The sequence below is a fragment of the Micromys minutus genome (genome assembly GCF_963924665.1).
Source record: "Micromys minutus genome assembly, chromosome: 22".
NCBI classification, from domain to species: Eukaryota; Metazoa; Chordata; class Mammalia; order Rodentia; family Muridae; genus Micromys; species Micromys minutus.
In genome coordinates, this window is record NC_137957.1 from 6,817,256 (window position 1) to 6,833,314 (window position 16,059).

A 16,059-nucleotide genomic window follows, 5' to 3' on the forward strand; every position below is an offset into this window, starting at 1 on the left:
TTTCGTGGCTGAAGGACAAGGCCTCATTTATATAAGGAATCCAGAGGACTAAAATGGACATTCTGGGCATACTCCTGTTCACCCCTGCCTCTATAGAGTACTGGGTAGGACAGAGTACATCAGAAGCCCGAGGATTGTCTTTCAAATAATCACTCAACAGACTTCTGCAGTTCACTTGTTCCTTGATTTATTGTTTCTTTCAGGGCCCTTGCCACCCTCTCTGGTCTCAGAAACCAGGTGTCTTTGACATAAATTATTTCTCGAAAGAAAGTTCTGCTTTAAGGATTAAGGCCCATCGATGATTCTACTGTATTTATTAAATGCTGCATGGCTGAAGGCAGAAGACACTCACATTGGTCTGATGGAGTTGCTTTCTTCAGAAATCTTTTTGTAAATCTAAAATAAAATAGAAAACAAAACTTTAAAATAAAAATATAGTTTAAGTGAAAGAATTAGTAAAGGAAAATAAAACCATTTATTTCCTTATTCTGTTTTGTTTCAAGCTTTTACTAATTTACACCACATGTAAAGACTTGTTTTCACACTTGTTGAAGCCCAAATTATAGGTTGATGCAGGACAGAATAAGAATGCAGAGGACTGGCCGGCAAGACTGATCAGTGGTGGGGGTGCTTGCTGCCAAGCCTTGAAACCGGAGGTTAAGCCCAGGACCTACATGGGTGGAAGGAGAAAACTAGCCACCACAAGTTGTCTTCTGACTTCCACACACATTCTGTGGCAAATGTACACACGAACACCCCCACACACACAGAAAGAGAGAGAGAGAGAGAGAGAGAGAGAGAGAGAGAGAGAGAGAGAGAGAGAGAGGAAGAGAGCTAAATAAATGTAAAACAACAAAAATTACCCAACTAAGGTTACAATAAATGAGTCAATTTTTTAAACTAGATTATTCAGAGATTAGTTTTACAGAGACAAGGGGAAGCTCATCTTACCGCTCTTCTTGAGAAGTTCCCCTTTTCGGGATTTATCCAGGTTTTCAAGAAACTGTTCAAATACTTTCACATACGGTGCTAGACTGGTCTTCTTATAATCTAAGTCATGTTGGCAGAACACGGATATTTTAGAACAACCAGTTAGTTCTTTGGAGAAGTTAGACTGACAAACTTTTAGTCAACCCAATAGGGGACATAAATGTATTGAACAGAACAGAAGGTGTTAGTCCAACACATGACACAGAAATACTGAGACTTGGTAGTGATTACTATGAAAACTTATATTCAGAAGAAATAGAAGGATCTCTAAATGCACATCACATAATAAAATTAGGTTCAGGAGATATAAGTAACTTTAAATAGACACACCACAAATAGAAGCTGGACAGAGTCACTGATATCCCACTCTCCCCTAGTTTTTTGAGACAGGGTTTCTCTGTATAGTTCTGACTGTCCTGAACTCGCTCTGTAGACCAGGCTGGCCTCATCTCCCAGACACCCTCCTATTTCTAGGATTAAAGGCATGTGCCACCCTGCTTGACCTATCCAACCTTTTAAAAAAAGATTTATTTACTCTATGTATGTGAGTCCACTGTAGCTGTCGTCAGTCACACCAGAAGAGGGCATCGAATCTCATTACAGATGGTTGTGAGCCACCATGTGGTTGCTGGGAATTGAACTCAGGACCTCTGGAAGAGCAGCCAGTGCTCTTAACCACTGAGCCATCTCTCTAGCCCCCTATCCAACTTTCAAGGGCTATCTTATAACAATTTTTAGGAAGTTTGTTCCATAAACAGAAAAAAAGAAACACCACCAGATTCATTCCATGAAGGCAATATTATCCTGTGGCAAAACCAGGTAGACACAAAGACACCCCCGCGAAACACAAACTACAGACCAATTTCTTTGATGAGCATAAATGTGAAAATTCTCAACAGAATACATGAAAACTGAATTAGGAACACAACAAGACTATGCACTATGAACAAGCAGGCTTCGTGCCAGAGGCAAGTTTGGTTCAGCATATGACATCAATAAATGTAATACATTATATAAACTTAAGACAGAACCGCAGTGTTTTAATTGATGTTGAAAAGGCATTTGACAAAATTCGATATGCCTCATGATCAAAGTTCTGGAGACTTTATAGTTGGAACAGATCTCAATGATAAAGGTTATATACAACAAACCTATAGACAATATTATGTAAAATGGAGACAGACCAAGAACATTTCCTCTACACATCAAGAACAAGACAAGAATGCCCACCTTCCCTCTTACCCTCTTACTTCTTTTATGTCTTTTTAGACTCTTTATTTCATGTAAATGAGTGTATGCCTGAATGTGTGTCTCTGTGCCAAATGCATGCAGTGCCTATGGGAGCCAGAAAAGGGTACTGGATACCCCTTGGACTTGAGTTACAACCAGCTCTTACAATGTGGGGGCTGGAAATCCAACCTGGGTCCTCTGCAAGAGTGGCATGCTCTCTTAACTGCTGAGAATTCTCTCCAGCACCCCCCTACTCTTTTTGATATAGTGCTTAAAATCTTAGCTCTAGCAGTTACAAAACAGATAGACCTAAGAGGGATAAAAACAGAAGGAAGACAAGTCACACTCTGTATTTACAGATGACATGATTCTTTAAAGACTCTGTAGAATATCCTAGAAAACTTGCAGGATACAAAATCAGCCTTTATATAAACCAATAATGTAATCTCAGAGAAAGAAATTTGGAAAAATATCCCATTTAACTTTTTTTTTTTAAGTTGTATTTACTTTTGGCACATGATATTTTGCTTGCATGCATGTCTTTGTGAGGATGTCAGATCCCCTAGGGTTGGAGTTATGGACGGTTGAGGGGCCATGTGGGTACTGGGAATTGAACTGGGTCCTTTGGGAAGAACAGCCAGTGCTCTTAACCACTGGGCCATCTCTCCAGCCCCAAATATCCCTTTTAAAACAACTCTAAAACCAGAAAATGAAGTGCTTGGGAATATAGCTAACTAGAGAAAGCACTCCACAACAGAATTTACCATGGAGCTGGTTTCAGGATCGACAGCGGCCCAGGGTGGCCTGCTTCTGAGGAGGGATGCCTTCAGGAGTGCAGGCTATGAGGAAGCCTCAGTACAGTCGCTCACCTCTCACTCTGTGTCTGCTGTCAGCCTCATTCTCCTCCTTTTCCTTCTCATTGGTGGAAACCACGTCCAGCTCCCGGCAGATATCACTGCAAGCACCACAGCAGGAGACCCTTGGGTTGGTTCTCGGTCCCACACCACTAGTGGCATACCAGCACTAGAAGCTCAAAATCTTCTGTGAAAACCATGCTCCTGAGGTGCAGCTCAGCGGTAGAGACTGTCTGCACATGTAAAAGGCCCTGGCACTGAACAATCAACCTGCCAGCTCAATATGGCCTCATGTATTCCAGGGTGGCCTCAAACCTGTCACAATCAAGGGCTGCCTTGAATCCTGAGGCCCGAGATTACAGGTGTATACCACAGCACCTACTATGATATACTCCACGCAACTGAGCTTCGCCCTCGCTCCCCAACCTAGAGCTTGGGATCCTCCTGCCTCTGGACCATGGCATGCCATTCCTTCTCTGTCTAGGGATCAAGTATAATCTATCTAAAATTCAAAAAACGTCACAAATAAGGAATGATCACCGATTGGGAACATACCTTATAGTTGGAACAGTGAATGGATCAAACTGATCCACTTTCTGAAAATCGATAGGCACAGAGATGCGACCTGTAAGAAGCAGAAGTAATGAATGCACAGTTGTTGGTTGTTGTGTCTCTGAATTATTTCTGGTTAAAATTTTACAAGGATAGTTTAATCACTTGTATACTTTAGGTCCTAGTTCAATCCTTAGTATCACACACACACACACACACACACACACACACACACACACACACACACACACACGGCAAATCTTTTTTTCAAAATCTTTGCTATTGGGTGGAGAGGTAGCTCAGCAGTTAAGAGTACCAACTACTCTTCCAGAGATCCTGAGTTCAATTTCCAGCAACCACATGGTGGCTCACAACCATCTGTAATGGGATCTCATGCCCTCTTCTGGTGTGTTTGAAAACAGTGACAGTGTACTCATAAACATTAAATAAATTAAAAACAAAACAAAACAACAACAAAAAAAAAACAACTTTGCTATTATACAGGGTTTTAAATACAGTTTTTGGAGATGGGGTCCCATTATACAGCCCTAGTCATTCTTGAAAAATTGCTATGCAGAAAAGGCTGGCTTTGAATTTGCAACCATCTTCCTGTCTGTCTGAGTACTGGGATGGATTACATGCATGAAACTAAGGTCTTACTATGTAGCCTGATCTGGTCTTGAACTTATGACCTTCCTGAGTCCTGAGACTAGATGTTGGCATCGATACACCTGACCACAATGCACATGAAGTTTAATGCGAATCTTTTATGAACAGCAGTGCAGGCACCTGTAGAGACTAGGGCCATCGGATTTCCTTAGGGCCATCGGATTTCCCTGGGGCTGGGTTTATAGGCAGCTGTGAGCTGGATGGTGTGGGTGTTAGGATTCGAACTCAGGTCCTCTGGAGGAGCAGTACATGTGGCAAGTGCCTTTTACCCACTGAGCCACCTCAGCAGCCCCACCGTGTACATCTTTATAAAATATTTTGGAAACACAAGGTCATGTGCCCATAGGACAAGCAGCCTAGTTTGTATAAAAACAGACTGAGATGTCTGCTTGGTAATGAAATGAAATACATGTTATCTCTCTAAAGGTGATGCTGTTAGTGACCCATGACCTTTGGTAGCATCATCTTTTAAATCTCCACCTGAGGAAATACATGAGATGCGTATCTAGGTGCTGTTGACACAACGGTTCCTTTGGAAATGGGGTCCCACTATGGAACCCCCTGGCAGCCAAGGATGACTCTGACCTGCCTCCTACCTCCTGAGGGCTGGGATCACAAATGTGTAAAATCTTTGTTCTAGGCTTCAGTTTGGATTTCCTTTTTTTTCTGAGACAAGGCTCTCAGATAGCCTAGGCTGGCCTTGAGTTTCACATTGCTGATGATGACTTTAAACTTCTGATCCTCTTCCTAATTAGTGGGATTATAGGTCTGTGCCATCAGTTTATGGTTGCCAGGCGAGCATGGTACAAAGTAAGCTACATGCCCTGTAACCTTAAGACCTTTATATAGTAGCAGTTCTCCTGGTATCTCCCACAAAGGACAAAGGGAATGTGGGTAGAGAGTAGCCAATGAGTCAACTCTCCAACCTCTCACCTCACAGACACATGTATTCACAACTAATGACATCCTTGAGAACACGTAACGAGCCAGCCATGGTGGCGTATGCCTTTAAGCCCAGCACTCAGAGGCAGAGACAGGCTTGATCTACACAGTGAGTCCCATGCCAGCCAGGGCTACCCTGTGAGACCTTGTCTTTTCCTCTAGCCTTCCTCGCTTTCTTTGCACTGTACCTGTCTTAGGGTGGACACTAAAAGGGCTCTTCAGTAAATGATTAACTCCTTTGCTGACGTTGATATCCAGGCGTGGGAAACAGTACTGGAGCATAACCTCCCACTCCAGCCAGGGGCCACACTTCTCATTCTTGATGTTCTAAAAGACGTGAGGCCACCGTGAGGATCAGAAGGACAGTCATAATTCAATTAGGAACTGTGTTGATATTGATAAATATGGATCCCAGTGGTGTTTACCTGAGGTGCGTTGGCCACTTTCTTCAGGTATTCCCAGCGCTGAGGTGAACTGTGACACTTCTGAAACCCTCTTTGAAGCTCATCATGAATTGGTGATGGTTCATTAAGGAGCATGTTCACTTGGGACACCTCAATGAATAAGTCTTTACTATATATTATTACAAGAATGTTGAAGCTTCACATATTTGGACACTATTAACGACTCCTAAAACCCAAGTGGTCAGCACTTACCACATTAAAAATCCTTTGTACAACTATAGTAGAGATCTAGCAGAAAGAATGCCGACATAATTAGAAGGTATTTATGACCTCATACCTGGATGAAATGATTCCCCATTCTTTAACCACTAATTCAAGGAACAACTTATAAAATGAGGAAACTATTTTATAAAATGGTCCCATTTCTTACAGCCCAGTGACACAAAAATGTAGAAGTGCAAGAGATAACAGCATAAAACAAAAGGTTAAACCTCTAGAAACATGAGAGACTATGCAGGCAAGACACATGTGTGTCACAGAGACTATGCAGGCAGGACACGTGTGTGTCAGAGACTATGCAGGCAGGACACGTGTGTGTCAGAGACTATGCAGGCAGGACACGTGTGTGTCAGAGACTATGCAGGCAGGACACGTGTGTGTCAGAGACTATGCAGGCAGGACACGTGTGTGTCAGAGACTATGCAGGCAGGACATGTGTGTGTGTCACAGAGACTATGCAGGCAGGACACGTGTGTCAGAGACTATGCAGGCAGGACACGTGTGTATGTCACAGAGACTATGTAGGCAGGACATGTGTGTGTCAGAGACTATGCAGGCAGGACACGTGTATGTCACAGAGACTATGCAGGCAGGACACGTGTGTATGTCACAGAGACTATGCAGGCAGGACATGTGTGTGTCAGAGACTATGCAGGCAGGATACATGTATGTCACAGAGACTATGCAGGCAGGATACATGTGTGTCAGAGACTATGCAGGCAGGATACATGTATGTCACAGAGACTATGCAGGCAAGACACATGTGTATCAGAGACTATGCAGGCAGGACACATGTGTCAGAGACTATGCAGGCAGGACACGTGTGTCAGAGACTATGCAGGCAGGACACATGTGTGTTAGAGACTATGCAGGCAGGACACGTGTGTGTCAGAGAGACTATGCAGGCAGGATACATGTATACCACAAAGACTATGTAAGTAGCACACATGTATAATGTCAGAGCCTATATAAATGCAGACGCCTGTAATGTCACAGAGCCTATGTAAATGTACACGTCTATATGCCACAGACCAACACAACTAATTTACACAGTAACCACAGGAAAGGATATTCTCAGGAACAAGAGCTAAAATCTTATCCCAGTTTTCTTTATTTTCAAGAATATCTTGGTCAACTAAGGCATATTCTTCAAAGTACTTTCTGATTATGTTTATAGATTTTCTGTAGGAATGATAGTAACAACAGTATTAGCAAGACACAGGGTACATAGGCATTCTCCTACTTGGTGAGGTCACTGTTTATTTTTCCTGAATTTCTAGAACTAGATAAATGGGATGAGACCTTTCTGTTAGTTAATTAAGTTAAAACTAGACACTTAAAACAGAAGTAGCCTAGCATGTACCTGTCACAGGATAAGTAGGGAAATATTTGGTTCTTAAACAAAAATTTTTTTTTGAGACAGGGTCTCACTTTGTGACTCTGGATGGCTTGGATCTCACTATGTAGACCAGGCTGGCTTCTGGAGAGATCTGACTGCCTCCGCCCCCCTGGTATTGTGATTAAATAATAAAAAATCATTTAGGCCAGGTGTGTGCTACACCATGCCTGGCCTAAATGATTACTTCTTAAATCCTGTAATCTATAATGTTACTAACATCACAGGATATACAACAGTGGTAGAAATCCAGGAAGAGTTCCAGGAGAGCCAGGGCTGCAGAGAAACCCTGCCTTGAACTGTACCCACTTCTCCCCAGTCTGCAAATGTGCTTCATCTTGTGTCGCTTGTTTTGGGGGACACACAGGGACCCCACATCATCCACAGGGGTGGTGCCTCCAGTGTTTATTGGGTAGAAACAGCAGGGGTGCTTAAAATGAAGTAGGTGGGGATCCATGTTGACAATGGCTCATGTGAGGTCGAGCGAGCCATACAGTTCTCTAAAACCCACTTCTCTTGAAGTCCTGAGGGTCACTGAAAAGGACAGGAAGAAGCACATGGGGAGAGGGCTACTGAAAGGTGGAGGCTGTCGGCTGCAGCTGTTACTGGACACACTACTCTGGTGAAAATCGGCAGCAAGAGGCTCTAACAAGCACAGGAGGCAAACCAGAGGCCCGCAGGGGGTCTTGCCAAACAGACCTGACAAAAGGGTGAATTTTCTCATTTAGGTGAACCTTCTTTTTAACGTCTTGACCACCCTGAAAAATAAACCACCAGAAAAGAACTAAGCATATTATAAAGTGTAAGTTAATTATTTAAAAACAGCTATAATAGGTTCTATTATTCCCTTTAAAGCTATATAAGAAAAAAAAAAAAACAAAACAAACCAAAGACAGTGGATAAATTCTGAAGTACAGAAGCTTAGATGCTTCTTTATTTTCTTAAAAATATTTTATCTTTTGTGTATGTGTCAGCTTGAGGACATGTAAGTGCTTGACAAAAGTGTAGCTACAAAGGCCATAGATCAGGTCAGGTCCAGGGTCAGGTCCGGGTACTGGAAGAGTGGAGAGTGCTTTCAACCACCGAGCCTTCTCTCCAGCCCAGGATATCAACACCTCCAACTTCCTTGGATAAAATTCCTTTCACTGCAAAGGATACTTAGCAACAAAACATCTAATAACTTTTTGTTGTTGCTGATGTTGGAGGCAAGGCCTCATTCTACGCCCATGCTGACCTGAACCTCACAGCCAACTTCCTTTCAGATCTCAAGGGCTAGAATTATGGGCATGAGAGGCCACACATATTCTATATATACTTGATATATAGATACTTCATTATATATATATATATATATATATATATATATATATATATACACACACACATATATATACATACATACATATATATATATAAATCCCCCCATTCCGGTCACCCCTACCCTCCTTTATTAAAACTCTTCTTCCCATTCTCTGCTCATTTGTGTGTGAGACTCACTGAGTTTAACTGAAGTTTCTTGCCCCAGTGTGGGTGAGAGGTGAAGAGAATGACACCCTCCCTCAGGAGCCCCACATGAAGGACTTATGCTGATAACCACAGGTACAGTGAACACACTTGTGTACAGACTATCTGGTGTCCAGCAGACATCTTCCCATCCTCTGGCTCTTCCTGTTCTCTCTCCTGCAATGTGATCTGAGCTGTGTGCATGTGCGTGTATCTTTTAAAAGTAACTATTGTGGCTATAAATGGTCATTGCTAAATTCACTTACTCTAGGATATAAATGCTATAAAAATATGTTTTTTTCTGTGTTATTAAAAGTTCTAGGGGGCTGGAGAGATGGCTCAGTGGTTAAGAGCACTGGCTGCTCTTCCAGAGGTCCTGAGTTCAATTCCCAGTAATCACATGGTGGCTCACAACCATCTGTAATGAGATCTGGTGCCCTCTTCTGGTGTGTCTGAAGACAGCTACAGTGTACTTATATAAATAAAAATTAAAATTAAAAAAAAAAAAAGAGAAAGTTCTGAGTAATATCTACTAGAGAAAGACATGGAGACTGTTAATTAAGACACCATTACCTTTACAAGACTCAAGTACTCCACAATCCCGGAGCGTACAGCAGAGGACAGCTTCCGAACGGACTCATCACAAACCCAACAATGCACACCTCTCCTTCCTGAATACACCCAGAGGCGGTGCTTAAATCCAAAGTCCTCTGAGGAGGGGCAGAAACAACAGGTTTTAAGGCAATTCTATAACCTAGTTTTTGCTTGCCCACTGAGCACTCTTTTCTTCCACCCCCACTCCCTCCCTGGAAGGGTGAGTACTGGTGATGTATTTTGAGACAGGTCTTCCATTACCCGGGATGGCCTTTTGTTTGTTCTTTTGAGACAGGGTTTCTTTGTGTAACCCTGGCTGTCTATAGAGTTCCATCTGTCAGCCTGCCTCTGCATCCCGAGTGAAGAAATTAAAACATGCACTGCCACCGTCCAGACAACCCACCCAGCCCGGCCTTAGACTTGCTATATTAGCAAGGATGACCTTGAACTCCTGATCCTACCTCCACCCTCAAAATTACACATATTCACCACCAGACCGGGCTTTCTCACATTTTACTTTTTAATTTGTGGTTGTGACATAGGGGCAGGCATGCCTGTGCATGTATGTGAGAGCTCAGAGACTCTGTTGCCGTCCACCTTATCTTCTGAGGTCTCACTGATTCAGCAAAGACAGGTTGGCTGGGAAAGCCTCTGGAATCCTGTCGCATGTGCCACTGAGCCAAACTCAGGCGTTCATGTTCACACAGCCAGTTTCTCATTTTCCTCATGCCGACTCAACCACAGCTTACCACACGCCTGAGCGCTCGCTGTGACTGGAGCACTGGTCTTCCTTAACCATTATCGTCCTAGCAAGAATTTATTTCTTCTTTGACTTATTTTCAGTAATATTTATGCATATGTGAGTGCACGCCTGTGTATATGATGGGGCCTGCAGAGGCCAGGACTCTCTTAGAGCAAGATTAGGGGTGGCTGGGAGCCAGCTCAGAGGTCCTGTAATTTGAGGGAGTAGGGGTAGGCAGATCAGGAGTTCAAGGTCATTCTTGGCAATACAGCAAGTTTAAGACTGTTCTTTAGGTTTCTCAAGTCTCGTATGGAGAACAGTGCCTAGCACCCACTGCTGCCCCACAGCAGTCTGTATGGGGAGATACACTGGTTTGCTCAACATGTTTCAGGGGAAAATATTAGAAATGTATGAGATCTGATAATGAAATACAGAGACTGAGAGATAATGCAATAACACATACAACACCCTAACAGATACACCCAACACACGGACACATACAACACTCTGACACACACAACACCCTAACACATACAACACACTGGCACACGCAACACCCAGACACATACAACACACTGAAACGCACGACACACTGACACCCTGTACTGGCTGGTTTTGTGTCAACTTGACACAAGCTGGAGTTATCACAGAGAAAGGAACCTCCCTTGAGGAAATGCCTCCATGAGATCCAGCTGTCAGGCATTTTCTCAACTAGTGATCAAGGGGGAGGGCCCAGCCCATTGTGGGTGAAGCCATCCCTGGCCCAGCCCATTGTGGGTGGTGCCATCCCTGGGCTGGTAGACCGGGGTTCTATAAGAAAGCAAGCTGAGCAAGCCAGGGGAAGCAAGCCAGTAAGTGACATCCCTCCATGGCCTCTGCATCAGCTCCTGCTTCCTGACCTGCTTGAGTTCCAGTCCTGACTTCCTTTGGTGATGAACAGCGATGTGGAAATGTAAGCTGAATAAACCCTTTCCTCCCCAACTTGCTTCTTGGTCATGATGTCTGTGCAGGAATAGAAACCCTGACTAAGACATGCCCAAAACACACTAACACATACCCTTCAATGCCCGGTCTATGATGCGCATGGCCATCGTCATGAGAGTCCAGCACTTGGAACATATGTCTGCAGAACTGAACACAGTCGTCATTACTCACTGCTGGTGACGTCGCCTACCCCAGAAGGCAGGCGCTTACCTGCAGCATCTCCTTACGTCGTCGTAGTCTGTCATGTCGATGTCAAAGACCAGTTCTTTCTCCTGAGCCTGGAAAGCTCCCAGCTTCACTGTATTGTGTTGACTGGGCTGTGAATACAAAACGCCATCAGGTTCTGTAAGAGCTGCCTGTGTCCAGTCACACGGCAGTGAGGCCAAGGCGCTGCCTAACACCCCGCCTGTGACACTTTAGATACTTTGGATTTCATGCAATTTGAATTGATGACAGTTTTAATTTTGTCGACTTAAAATAGGGTGTAGTGAATAACAAAGCTATGTCAGGTTTCTAATAAGTAAATGTGTCTATGCAAACAATTCCCTATTACAGGGTATTTTACAAATCTTTCCTTGTTATGGTAGATACAAATCACACATATATACCTACTTTAGATCCCTTCAACATATTGAAAAATATCTCCTCTAATGGGTCTCTGTTGTTTTGAAACATGGAACCCAAGTGCCTTCCTGCTCTGTCCTGCCCAGAATTGATGTTATAGTCAAGGGTAGACATGACCAGCTTTTATGTGGATGCTGGAGGTTTGAACTCATGTCCAAAGCAAGGGCTTTTCCTGTCGAGCCATCTCTTTATCCAGAGACTCAGGCCTTTCTCCTCACTGTTGGCTTCCACTGATAACCCAGGCAGGGGACTAGATTCCTTTCAGAGGAATCTGACCAGATGTGTTGGACTGTTCTGGGCTCCAGGGATAGATCAGTGACTAAACAAAGGTCTCTATGTTAGTGGAGGTTTTATCCCGACAAAGATCTAGGAGAGCTTAGTTCAGAGAATCCCTAAGAATATGGCTCAGCCAAATCGCTTCTCAGTAAAACATCACATCCATTGGTGAGTGCTTTGGTACACACCTACAATTCTGGCAACTTCTGGTGGAAGCAAGATTATAAATGGTTGTTCGTGCAAATGTGAGACTGTGAGAGGGTTAAGACCGCAAAGAGAGTTTAATGATCTATCATTGAAATCCTCGGAAATAAGATTATATATATATATATATTTAAAAGGACAGGTTATTTAGAAAAAAGTTTAGCTCCTCCCCACAATTGAAGACCATGGTATTGTAAGGGTCCATCGATACCTACCAGAACATAATGGTGCACAGAAAATCTTAAGAGCTTCCAAATCTCATGCATTAAGAAGAGAACTAAAGTGTTGATTCCCCACACCTGGCATAACAGGGATCAAATGTAGGGTCTCATAACTCACACAACACATATTTTATGACTCATACATTCCAGCTCCTTTTCTGAGAAATCTAGCAAAATCTTTTATACTTAACTGTGTGTCTGCATGTTTGGCCATGTCAGATGTATCTGGGTAGGTTGCAGCTGGGTGTTTTCTTTACTTACTTAGGCAGGGTCTCTGGTCTCTCCCTGGTTCAGCTAGTCTGTCTGGCCAGCAAACTCCAGGGACTTTTTTTGTCCCTGCCTCCAGGGCTTTTTACATGGGTATTCGAAACTCAGGTCCAAAAGCACTTTACCAACAGAATTATCTCCCTGGCCTTAGGCTTACTGTTGTTTAACATAAATTTGTTTTAGTTTTGGCTTTTAGCCAACCAAATCAAAGCTGTGCTCTCTGCCCTCACGTCTCTGGCAGCCCTGGCTGTCCTGGTACTCACTCTGGCCTCAAACTTAAACTCACAGATCCTTTTGCCTCTAGGATTACAAGAGTAACACCAAGACCCCAGCAAGAATTGTTCTTTTTAAAGACACAGCCTCATGTATTTCAAACTGGCCCCTGCTTCTTTTATGTTAGGACTACAGATAATGCATATCACACCCGGTTTATGTGTTCTTAGGAACGAATCCAACAGTTCACACATGCCTAGCAAGCATTTCTATCAATTGAGCTTCATCCCAGCCCAAAGCTCACCTTTTTTCTAAACCTAGTAAGAAGGCAAGGTACTAAAAGCCAAGTGATTTTCAGTCAGCAGAGTGTTTAAACAAGATTAAAATTTACTTGCAAAACAGGTATGGTTCATCAACTATAATAAACTCTTAAACCTTCAAAACTTGAGGGCACAAACTCACTCTGGCTTACGAAATAAATGCACACACACACACACACACACACACACACACACGATGCAAACAAAATACAACAAAAAAAGATTTCTTACTCTGTGAGAATATACTGCGCCTATATCGATCTTATATGGGTTCATTTTCTGCATCTCCTTTTCCAGATCAGCCTGGTTATTGAAGGACTGGTAGCGAATGTAAATATCATCTTTCAGCGTGAATGAAAATTCACGGTGTTGGAAGTAATTCTTTGTCACTGCAAAATCATTTTAATTTTAGTTTAGGGCATTATATCACCTTAACTAATGGGAAGACACTTTTAAACGACTCTTATTGTGTACACTAGGTTGCCCTAGAACTTACTTATGTAGCCTAGGCTGGCCTTGAACTCATGAAAAGCCACCTGCCCCAACCTCCCTAATGTAAGGATCACAGGCATGAGTCACTAGGTGCTCGGGAATATTTTTCATGAGTACCCCGGACCCAACACTGTTCTAGATAGGCTGTAATCTGAAGGGTATACAATTTCACATTTGCTAGGGATCAAAAAACAGGAGGTGTAACTGTTTCAAAGACGAAATGCCTGTCACTGGTGAAGACGGTCCCTTCTTCCTCCGTGCCTGCTTGTTGGCCCATTTCTTTCTCTTTCATTTACACGTACGGCCGCCTGTCTTTTTGTACTTTAGAGGTGGTGGGGACGATGGAGATAGTGCAGGAGAGCACTCACGTCGGCACCAAGGGCCTTTATACCGTATATAAGGTCATCCCGTCCAGAATATCCTCACACACCGCTCCCAGCCCTGCTACCCATCCCGATCCAGCCTCCATCACCTCCGCCGTAGTTGAGCCAGCGATAGTACTGGGCGTAGGGAAAGAGCCTTCGGTAATAAAGCTTGAGTAGCTCCGGCAACTCCGCGGGATCAAATGGCTCCATGAAGTAAGGACTTACACCCGGACAGGACAGACACGAGAATTGGCGGGAACAGCACAGGACGCCATCGTTGCGCGCGCATTGATCCACGCCGCCGCAGGGACCGCTGGGAATTGTAGTACTCGCAGGTCTCGCAGGTGCGGCGGATTCCGACTTCTTCTCCTGGATTATCTAAACTACCTGCTTCTTCCGCCGGAAAACCTATCCATTTAGCAACAGGATTGTCCCGGAGGAGAGACCGCTAGCATATTGACTTAGATTACTAATAATAGGATTCCTAAAAGTCCTGTGCAAAAGATGAATATTTTAGAGATAATATCAATATCTCATAAAGAGGTTTTGAAAAATTGTCATAGAGTTACTGTATTCAGTATTCGAAATGAAGACCACGTGAGAAAAACCAAAGGCTATTTAGTCTAAGTTTTCTGTGGCAAGTGAGTCAAACGCCATTTTACACTTTTGGTATAGATACAAAGACCCACAGGAATATGGGAACTTCATAGAAAATAAACAATAGAAAGGGGCGGAAGAAGGGGCTTCAAGGAAAAGAGCCCTCTCTAGTGGTTCTGACTGGAGGCTGTTCATCTATGAGAGATGTAAGAAAGCTATATCTAACTATAAGTGGAGAGACATTTTTTTTAAAAAAAATATTTTTTGGCTATTTTATGTATTTACATTTCAAATGTTATTTCCTTTTCCCCCTTTCCCAACCTGCCTCCCCCTTCCCTTGCTTCCATAAAGATGCTCCCACTCCCAACCACCCACCCCCACCGCATCGCCCTGGCGTTCCCCTACACCGGAGAAATGAGCCTTCACAGAACCAAAGTCTTCTCCTCCTATTGATGCCAGACAAAGCCATCCTCTGCTAGTTATGCGGCTGGAGCCATGGGTCTCTCCATGTGTGCTCATTGGTTGATGCTTTAGTCCCTGGGAGTTCTGGGGGTTTGGTCAGTTAATATTGTTGTTCTTCCTATGAGGTTGCAAACTCTTTCATCTCAGGGGATGAATAAAATTATAGAAGTTGTTGGATAATAATAAATTGCTTTATTTTTGCCCTGTTGTTTCAGGGTTTGTTATTTGAACTAGGCCATCACTGGGGAGAACAGTTTGGTTTTCTGCAAGACTGACAGAGGAACATTTTTGCACCATTTGTAAAATTACACATAAGAACTTAATTCTCAGTTTGAGTGGTGGGAGTGCAGGACTTTAATCCCAGAGAGGCAGAGGCAGCAGATCTCTGGCTTTGAGACTCACCTGGTCTACAGAGTGAGTTCTGAGACCCTGTCTCAAGAAACAAAACAAAAATAAAGTAACTTAATTTTCTGAACAATCGTTGCAAGCATAGGTCAGAGTTCTTTTGTCTGTTTAATTTTGCATAGACATTTTTGTGTTTTACGCTTTTAAACATGTACTTTTAGAAGGCAGAGTTTTGCTTTCTTGCCCAGGTTGGCCTTGGATTGGAGAGTCTCCTTCCGTGTTTCAAGTGCTGAGACCATTAGTGTATGCCACCAGGCTGGTTAGTATTTTTACTTTTAAACAACATTCAACATTATATATATTTTTGGGCTATAGTGTGTTTTAAAATTTCTTTTTAGGATTCATTTATTTTATTCTGTGGGTATGGGTGTTTTCCTGCATGTGTGTCTGTGCTTCACGCACATGCAGTGCCCACAGAAGATGACATCAGACCCCCTAGAACAGGAGTTACAGACCGCTGTGAGTGCCACTATG

The 16,059-nt window shown here is 43.2% G+C and overlaps 1 protein-coding gene across 1 annotated transcript; it reads right to left on the reverse strand.

Moving 5' to 3' along the window:
* Positions 1–216: 216 nt before the first annotated feature.
* Positions 217–14,378, reverse strand: PRIM1 (DNA primase subunit 1). The gene is made up of 13 exons (XM_080935569.1): positions 14,229–14,378; positions 13,496–13,653; positions 11,350–11,456; positions 11,213–11,286; positions 9,393–9,529; positions 8,016–8,074; positions 6,981–7,102; positions 5,663–5,754; positions 5,426–5,564; positions 3,630–3,699; positions 3,090–3,175; positions 952–1,050; positions 217–396 (listed from the first exon to the last, which is right to left on the reverse strand). The coding sequence occupies exons 1-13, from the start codon at positions 14,329–14,331 to the stop codon at positions 377–379; spliced, it is 1,266 nt and encodes a 421-aa protein (XP_080791695.1). The 5' UTR covers positions 14,332–14,378; the 3' UTR covers positions 217–376.
* Between the last annotated feature and the right edge of the window lie 1,681 nt (positions 14,379–16,059).